Source organism: Solanum verrucosum, unplaced genomic scaffold, assembly GCF_900185275.1.
Source record: "Solanum verrucosum unplaced genomic scaffold, falcon-dt-bn FXZP01000200.1, whole genome shotgun sequence".
Taxonomy (NCBI): Eukaryota; Viridiplantae; Streptophyta; class Magnoliopsida; order Solanales; family Solanaceae; genus Solanum; species Solanum verrucosum.
The window spans coordinates 120430-130521 of NW_026020093.1; the positions used below are offsets into that span (position 1 = coordinate 120430).

The window sequence follows — 10092 nt, forward strand, 5'->3', positions numbered from 1 at the left end:
GAAAATATATTTTTTAGAACACAAATTTCTCAAAATGAGAAAAATAACTCTTACAGGAAGGAGAGATTTTTTTTTACATAAATCAGAGACCTATTTATTTCCCTAGAAGAACATTTTTCATGAAATGCATTTTCCTTCTGAACACACTCTTAAAATGTTACTAATATAATTTTCATGTTTGATAAGTAAGTAAAATTATATTATAAAAAATATTTTTATATATATATCTAATAAAACACTATATAGGCACTAGGCGGGATGTGATAGGATGTCCGGGTTTCACAATGGTGGGATGGTCAAAGACTGAGGATTGGTGAACTATTGGGATGGGTACAATGAACTTGAAATTTCATTTACCTCTTTGGAAGGTCACCCTGGCAATGATTTGATGTAATTGGTGTAATTATATTGTCTGCAAAGTTTAGTTGGTCACGTAATTAATTGAGTTTAATCAACAGGGGTAATTATACTTTCCAATTTGGAGGGGGGTGTAAATTCCTGATAATTACATGATGTAATTACAAGTTGATTACTTTTAAATTTCTTTCTCTTATTTCTATTTTTATTTTTTTCGTTTTAATGTACTTTTTATTTTTATAATTTTAAATTATTTTTAATTTTTATTATTCTAATATTTTCTAGAAATATTTTATTTTATTTAATATTATTATATTTCATTTCCTTCTCATTCTCAATCTTTACTTCATGTGATTCCATGCAATTTTTCGTATTATTTAAAACAAATTATTACTATAATTTTACTAGTATTTTAATTTTTAAATTAAAGTAGAATTCATTATTGAATAAAGTTATGGACTTATGTTTCCTTTTCTTTTAAATTATATTTATGTATGTTATGTTGAAATTTGACATAAGAGTATTATGTTAATTTTTTTGTTTTGAATTAAGAACTAATGTTGTATTTTCATTTTCATTTGATTTAGGAGTATTGACTCGATATTTTACATTGCAAGCTATTTTTTTTAGTTAGACTTGATGATTATCTTTTTGTCAAATGTTTATTAATTTTATGACATGATATCTATAATATTAATCTTTTTTTTCAAACATGCATTTCATAATGTTCATAGAAATTTGTATTTTAGTTTTTATGAATAATTTAATTAAAATATACTAAATTGAAAAATATAAATCAATTATTTTTTTATATTATTAGTTAAGAACATATGTTTATTAATCAATATATTTTTAAAAGACAATATATATATATATATATCTTAAATATTGAATTTAATAATATTTATAAAGGCCCTTATTTGTCTAATATTATTTTTTAAATTTTAAATAATTAATTTTTATTTTTAAAATTCAATATAATGTTATTATTACACGTGTGCAATCAAATCGTACACTTGTAATTACACTATGACAAACAAATATGTCAGCGTAATTACTAGGTTATGTAATTACTATGCTGATAATTACTACCCTTGTAATTACACCAATTTCAATTACCTGAAACTTTCCAAACAAATAGGAAACTTATTTTCCTACTTTCATTAAAAAAAAATTATAGAGAAACTATTAAAAATTAAAAAAATATTTTGTACAGTATAAGCAAGGTCGATTAATTATTTTTAATATTTATAATTCAAAATTAAACATAAAACTTTGATTTTATTCAGCTTCGGTATGAAAATGAGTCAATTTTTAGATTTAAGATTAACAAAATTCGAAAAAAAGGGAATATTTTTTTCTACTCAAATTGTAAGGTCATCATTCTTACAGAAATTGGAGACGAATATAAAATAGTAATACTAATAAAAAAGCATTTCCCTCCAATTTGGGCGGTCATAGGTGCGTCTTTTTATTATGGTATCATTTAATTTGTTCTTCTGATTTGATTTGATATGTATGAAAAAAATAATTTAATATCTTATAAACCTATATTAAAAATATATAAATGTATCACACTATTTTTAATTCTTGTGGTCATAAATATCATGTGAAAAATTAGAATTAATGAGTTATAAAAAAAAAAAAGCATTCTTTCTAAAATAAAGTTTAAAATAAAAAAGACAAAAAAAGTTAAAAAGTTAAACGCAGGAAGTAATGCACAAGGTCACGAGTGACCGAATTTAACCTCCGTCAAATTTTTGGTGTAATATTATTCCTGTCGTTAGGAAAAAAAATACTGTTTTTTCCCTTGAACCCCAACAAAACCCCAACCTACTGTTAATTTTAAATTATAAGTATTGAGGGGTAAATTTTAAACATTTTTCTCCAAAATTTGGGCACATTGAGTGCACCTACTTTATAATGGAACTCCATTAATGGCAAAGACAAATGCCAAACAATTTGTTAACAGTAATGACATAAATGGATCAAAAGAATGATATAGGCGCAAATTTTAGAACATTTTCCACAGTGTAACTGTTTCAATATATGCATCTTTTGTTTATAGTCTAAATTTTTTATAAAAATATTTTTAATTTTATATCACAAGATTCAAAAATCTTTTCTTAGATTTATATTTTGATGGTAGAGAATTACCTTTTTTATTTTATTGAAATGAAATGATCCTTCACCTATCTGTCTCTCTAAAACAATCTATGAAACTTCCAAGGCACTTACAAAAGCACTTCCCCACTAAGAAAAATGCTTTTCACAAAAAATGAATTTCAATTGAATATCTTACTTATTTTCTATTGTTTAATAGGCAAGTAAGAAAATATTATCTCAAGAGCATTTATATGTATCTAGCAAAACACTATAAAGGCGAAATAATATGGAGAATTGGGAGTTCGAAGGTGGGATGGTCAAGGGTTGAGGTTTGGAGGGAAGAACTTGTTTTCTTAAAAAAAAATGTTTGACCTACCAAACATAGGAAAAATTAAAAAAAAAAAACAATTTCCACCACATACCAAACACACCTACATATATGTGACCAACGCCGTTCTAACGGTGCAATTACAGAACCTATATTAGCAATATCAAGTAGCAAGGGATTTATGCATCTAAACTTTTCAAGATCAACCAAAAAGATACTACTTATCAGTTTAGTCATACACATGGACTGCACATCTACATTACGATATGAAAGTGAGAATCTATGGTTGATGTGTATTCACAAAATGTACATCTGGCCAGAAGCAGATATATAGACATTCATTTCTCCTTGTACTTCAGGCGTTTCTTTTTTTCAGGAGTTGCATGCACTTGCGTTTTCTCCCCATAAGTCTTCATCTGAAAATTCTCAAATGCATTGGAAACAGCTTCTACCTGTAAGATTTTTGCCAAAATTACCAAAGCATATTCAGTCCTCGTATATTTTTTAAATTCTAAGAGAAGTGTGCTTTTGAGACAAAAGAGAAGCATGCAGTTTAAAGGAGAATAAGGGAGCGTGAGTTTGGTTGTATCTCACTGACCAGTTTAGGATCTCTTGTATAAACTCTAACAATCAGATCCTGGTAACACGCAGGCAACAAGTGACTGATGCGATCATCCTTTATATGGGATTTCTCAAAGCTATCATAATCCTGTAAACAGTAGAACATTAGAGAAGCCGGCGGAAAATTGAAACATGTACCCCAAAAAAATATTTTCCATGTAAGGTTTACGTTTTTTCCAGACAACATTTATAGCAGATAGAGATATTGAATTGATGTTTGAGAACTGGAGCTATGAACTTCCAGAGCTAATCGATGTTTGAGAACCATAAGGAAATTTAATTTCTATGCTGTATAGTCTTTTTCATTTTTACTGAAACACATCAGTGTTTTCAATAGTTCAGTATAGATGAACAAAATCACTGGATAATCCAAGACAAATATAATTGAAAGTTGCAAAAGAGATTTATACAACTAGCATGAAGAGTACCATTTATGGTAAAAGGTTAATTTCTAACTATAGGTGGAAATTGTCAAAGGGCATTCACTAAACACTTGTTTAGCCAAATTAACCGAAATTTGCATCTTTGTAGCTTCAGGGAAAGAAGATAATGAGTCCTGAAACAAATATTTGTTTGTCTATTTTTGCGCAAGTTTCTTGAAAGTAAACAGGACAAAGAAAATTATAATACCTGGAAGAAGCTGATCCTGCATGACAATGGACCACATGAACAGAAGAAAAGAAAAGGTTTTAGTCATCACACGAGCATGAGATCATGAGCAACAATAACCCCAAGATTCGAAAGTACCTTTCCAATGGATTATTCCTTCCACTAGTCAAATCAATTTTGACATTAGTAACAATGACATCTTCCTCATTCAATTGAGCATCAGAATTCTGGATAAAGAATTACTCTATGAGGGAGTGATCATCACTATCAGGTAAACAAAAGAGGATATTGGAGTTACCTGGGAACAAATTATGTCTTGAGCCGTAACATTTTTAAAACACTCCAGATTCTCCTTGGGCACAGCAAACTCATTACAGAACTGTCAGAATATTGATGCAAATATATTTCAGCCCTTTTATCCTTGCTGTAAACAGCTTGATGGTTGATATCATTCAACTTATAGAGAACGAGAATAATAGAATAGCATAGGAGTTAATGTTAAAAGATGACATGAACAGTTCCGTAAAATAAGATCCTTAGGACATATATAGTAGGAAACAACTTGAAGCTGTAGATGTTTTTCAACTAGAATTACGACTCTGGAGACTCTGGTTTTTATAGTGGGTACCTGGTATATGTCCCTCCTCCGAATTCGACGAATCAGATTTCTGGATTCCTCTAGATCTTGATGGGTAGAAGTTTCAATTGTTTTGACTATTGTATCATCTAACTGCACATTGTTAATTAACCGATGGTTTAAAGTTCAGACAAGCATGGGATTTTGGGTTGTATCAATGAAAAAGATTATCTAACCATCCAGTACTGAGCTGGTTCATCGATAAGTGAATCAATTTGAAGATGGTCATTGGCTTTTATCAAGGCATCTACAACCATGAGCTCTATTGCCTACAAATTATAAGATGGAAAAAGAAAACAAACAAGCACTCACGGTGAGTTATAAGTAGTAGAAAGTGGAAACATTTTGAAATACACAAGTAGGGGAAATTTTTTGAACCTTCACTTTTGGATGCGTATAGACCGTACGATGCAAATCAGCACGAGTGGAAAATAGCTTGTGGATCGTAAGATCTAACAAAATCATCGAATGCAATGTGAGTACTCTTCCTATATGTGGAAGATGTTAATTTTTCATGTAACATAATAGCTTCAAGAATACTAACATTCCTTCGCCCGATAACATATTTCATTGTCTATAACACGCATTGTTTCCATTAGCCTGCAAGTAACAAAAATGTAGTATTTGCTTTTCCAGAGTTAGTAATGATTCTGGGACAAATTCTTTCAGTTATAAAAAGAAAGAAGGATCAAATTTAGTACGGAGATCATGCCTCTGGAACTGAAAATTGCACCCAAGACCACAAGCTCTGGTATCACGCTCTATGTAATCAAATCTGCAAAAAGATTGATTCATCTAATGCAGCTGCAAGCGCATAATTTAAGCTGCATCTGAAGAAAGTAAAAGGAGAAGGGAATTTACTTGTCAACATCTATTCCATTTCGCCCATTAGCAACAATGTCATACAAGAACTGCTTCTCTTTTGAGCTCTGTATAGTAGCAAGTAATGAAGCAAAAAGATTCAGCATGTGTTCTCAGATCTTAGCTATTTTAATATCTTAACACATCAACTCAAATCCTCCCATAAAAATGCTCACCACTGATTTACCTTCCTCAGAAGCAACTATCATTTCCTGTGTAGAAACGAGTAGAGATTTAATACCACTCAGAGGAAAGCCAAAGGTAGGGCTGGAAACCAAAACCGCCCTTAGAATCTAAAACAAAACTCTAGAACAAACTGAAAATAAAGCTCATGATAATGAACGTGAAAAGTTTTCAATCTTACATTATATAATTCTGAAAGCATGAGGTACAGCTCAAGAAGATAACATTCCAAACGCATAGTAAATTATGCAGGCAGACAAACTTGGGGCAACTAATCCTAGTCTGCTGAGATTGCATCTTTAGGGGGAGGGAACATTTGATTTAAGGATGCAAAAAGGCATCATGAATAACATGTTCATTTTCATACGACCTTTACTTTCTTCAAAGTGCCAGAATCAATATCAATGCTATGCTCATCAACAATGTAGTCTATCATCTTCAAAGACATATCTTCATGGGACCTGAAATTTTTTTATTCAGGAAGTACTTAGAAAAGTAGACTTAAATAATGAAATTCTTAAACAAGATCTGTTACTCAATGTTTGGAAAGGTACATAATAGCTTCAAACTACAGGGAGTAGTAAAGTAATGGTAAAACATGATCAATGAACGAGTGGTGTTGCCAGTCTTCTCTTCATTGCAAGAATGAGAAAGAGAATTGCAATTGAGGATAAATAAGCACACGGTACACTCTGCTTTGCGATATACCTAACCATACATAAATGTCAAATTTGATCTCAACATTTTCAGCTTACATTAGTGATGGCATTCTTTTGAAGCCACAAATACTGCAAATATTTCTGTTGGGGGAATAAGGATAAAACCCATGAATAGTGATTGTTATGGCAATGTCATACAAACTCTTTCAGTCATCGACTAATTTTTGGATGAAGAGGACAGAGGAGTACTTTCACTAAAAATGAACGAAGGGGGCAAAGATAGGTAGAAAAAAGCCTACACAATCATGCATTGATGCCCAATAAGAATAAGAATTTTAGGAATACTTATAGTGCCAAGCGGACCAAATATCTCTGCAAGGGAAGCATTAAAGGAGTTCACTGTATCCAATCCTCCAGTTCTGATGGATGAAAAGGAGAGAGTTTTTATATTAACAATTACCATTTAATGCCATCACGAACCCGAGGAAGAAATTCACGCTCAAACATGTGACTGAATGGCCCATGACCCACATCATGTAGTAATCCTAGATGAACTCAAGTAAGAACAATGGTCAGATGCTGTTGAGAAAATGAACCTTAGCTGGTATGTTCGACTCACCAGCAAGTTTCACTGTCTGTACATCAAAAGATTCAATGCCAAGCTCCTGTCCCTACAACCACAGCACATCCATCAAAACATTTTATCAAATATAGGGCCAAGATATAAGGATATAGTCCTACTTGATAGGTCTTAAGTCTATGTACAGCATCACTGGCCAGCCAATAGACCCCTAGGGAATGCTCAAACCGAGAGTGCACAGCCCCAGGATAAACCATATATGTAAGGCCTAGGACAGAAATTGAGATCGAGTCAATCTTACAAGTTTAAATCCCAAATGATGGCAAAGCACCGGAAAAGAGCATATACTTTCTGAAAAAGTTCTAATCCAGATTATTTATATCTGATATGAAACACCAAGAACAGAAAAAGTTTCTGCCTTTACAAGTGTACTGGCTCTACTACAGTTTGATTCAAGAATTATAGTTGTTACCACTAGAGGACCAAATTGCTAGCAGTAACTCTAATTGATGATTCACAAGAACCTCACAATACTCCTTTTCTAAAAGAAGATTAGTACGGAAGAGACAACTTGCAGTTATGATCTAAAAAATTTGATTGCTTTAAGCATTAATGTGCATATATAGATGACCCAGATATGATGAAGTGATCTGAAACACAGACATGGTGAAAGAAATAGTTGTTGGTGCCTCTTAAGGAGTACAAAGTTAAAATGATCACATGCATCATATGTGGAAATCTTGTTTCTCATTTTGGTTCAGCCTCTCTCTGAAAAAAAAATCTTTTGAAGAATTTGTTGTTGAAAAACTTTGAGCAAGTCGACAATAAAATAACAGAGTCAGGGATCTAGTAGTCCAGATGGCCACACCATCACCCGATAAAATGTTCGTGAGAGTCAAGTTAAATGGAACTATTGCACAGCAATTCAGAAAACTATTACTAAACTTCTCTAATATGGAAGGACATAAAAGTGGATACATCCACCTGCAACTTGTTCAACAGCTGCAGAAACCAAAATGTGCTTGTGTCATCCCACAGCCAAATTTATCCTACAAGCCTTAAAGATATGCATTTGCAAAGCCTCAAATATTTATTTTCACCAATAACCGTAAAATCATTATCCTAAACATTAAAAAGTTTGTCTAGACAACAGCTTTACATATACACACATTCACCTGCTCCTTGAGGGAAACTTGATAAGAAATAAAGGATATGCGTACCTAGTTGCTTCAATTCACGAAGCCTACAACATACACAAGAAAACACAATTGGATTATTTCCAGCCAATCAAAAATGTCTGGAGCAGAAACGAAACAATTTACAAACAAATTAAGCTTGCCTCTGAAATTGTTCAGTGTCGATGAACTTCAGAGCTTGCTGCAGCCGAAGGGAGGAACTGTTGTTAAATACAGTATAAATATAGAAAATCTGATATCTTTACCTAGTGCTGATATAAAAGAAAACGTATATCCTACATGCTCGTATATAAACTCTATTTGACTTAAAAATTCTATTTTCACTAGAATCAAACGTTAAACAGTGAATGATGATTTTTGTGAAGGAAATAATGTTACTCTATGAAAAGTTACCTATCTGCTTAATAAGTATATGTCCCAATTTATGTGACATCTTTCAAATTTTGAGATTCAAACAAGTCTATGACCGTAATTTTTTCATATATCATTTAAATATTTTGAATTGTCAATCATTGATACTTATAGTACTTTTTACGTAATTTTCAAATATATAATCTTGTTCCAAAAAAATGATTTCATGCCCAAATTTACGATCATGAAATTCGAACTATCCATATCAATCGAGACGGATGTATAGCTGCTACTACTTTGAAAGAAAGAGTCAGCAAAATTATAGAATAAACGAATCACAAAAAGGTTCTGAAAGAAGTCAGACTGGTCGTGATCATATTTAGCCTAATTGATATGTCTTGCTACGCTAAAGCATGGGTAAAAACAGCCGTTTATAGGCCCATATAAACTTGACTAAGCAACTATTCACTAGAAAAGGAAAGTGTATCCTTTTTTTCAGAAACTATTCCCACTACACAAATATTCGCGTACACGCATAGCATACAACCAACATGTATAACCCACTGAACTTTTCCTTTTTCTCATACCGGATGACGTTGTATCTGATTTTTAAATTTTTTTATGCTGTATCTGAATTTACATGAGGTTTCCGGTCAGGAATACAAAAGCACTTCAAATTATCGATCAATATCTTCAATAGAAAAGCCAAAAAACCGTAAATCGATATAATTTGGAAAAGACGAAGATGAACGCCGAGTTCGGAAATAACTACAGCGTGCAAGTATAACAGAGTTACAAGCCATACGTGGTGGAATTTCACCACTCGAATAGGAAAAATAAATTTAAATTATCGAATCAACTTCCTCGAATCAAAAGTAAAGCAGAGCAGAGCAGAAATAAGAGTAAGTAAGTAACTGTGCTGAAAAACAAACAAGTACTCCGATTTTGATAAGAACAGCGACACGAAAAATAATAAAGTATACGCTACGATTTACGAAACCTCACTACCGGACACGAAAGAGAAATGCAAATTATAAAGTCAATTATTCCATTTCAAAAACAAAAGGAGCGGAAATTAGTATAATCATGCTAAAACGCAAACACGAACACTGAGTTTTAAACGATTATAACGTGCAAAACAGAACAACGGAATTAGAAATTTCACACTCAAACTGGAAAAATTAAATGCAAATCACTGAACTAATTTCTTCATTTCAAACTCAAAATCATTAGAAATAAACTCAAATTTCTCAAAAGCAAAAAACGAACTCCGATTTTGATAAGAATCAAAGCATGCAAAGCATAACAAAAAAAACGAATTAGAAACCGTACCCTATCGAGATAGATGTTGCCATGAACATTATCATGGATATGCTTAGAGAACCGCCGGGGGTCGAACGGAGCCGCGCCGGAGTTGCACCTCGGTAAGCGTTCGCCGTTGCTACAATCTCCCATGGGTAACTGTTTCAGGTACTGTTCTAGAAAGTTGTGGAAAACTCCGGAGATAGTATTATGGTTCTGTGTAAAGTTTTCGACGGAGAGAATTTGGTTCTATTGCTTTGTTACTTGCTTTTTTATAGGGAAAAAAGGGGAGATGAGAGGAG

The 10092-nt window shown here is 32.3% G+C and overlaps 1 protein-coding gene across 1 annotated transcript; it reads right to left on the bottom strand.

The window, feature by feature from the left end:
* Positions 1-2883: 2883 nt before the first annotated feature.
* Positions 2884-10066, bottom strand: LOC125824763 (uncharacterized). The gene is made up of 19 exons (XM_049504113.1): positions 9821-10066; positions 8281-8318; positions 8162-8184; positions 7103-7209; positions 6981-7032; positions 6822-6906; positions 6073-6163; positions 5696-5731; positions 5520-5587; positions 5371-5433; positions 5203-5258; positions 5037-5110; positions 4835-4927; positions 4650-4751; positions 4320-4400; positions 4160-4248; positions 4043-4058; positions 3390-3500; positions 2884-3243 (listed from the first exon to the last, which is right to left on the bottom strand). The coding sequence occupies exons 1-19, from the start codon at positions 9941-9943 to the stop codon at positions 3130-3132; spliced, it is 1422 nt and encodes a 473-aa protein (XP_049360070.1). The 5' UTR covers positions 9944-10066; the 3' UTR covers positions 2884-3129.
* Between the last annotated feature and the right edge of the window lie 26 nt (positions 10067-10092).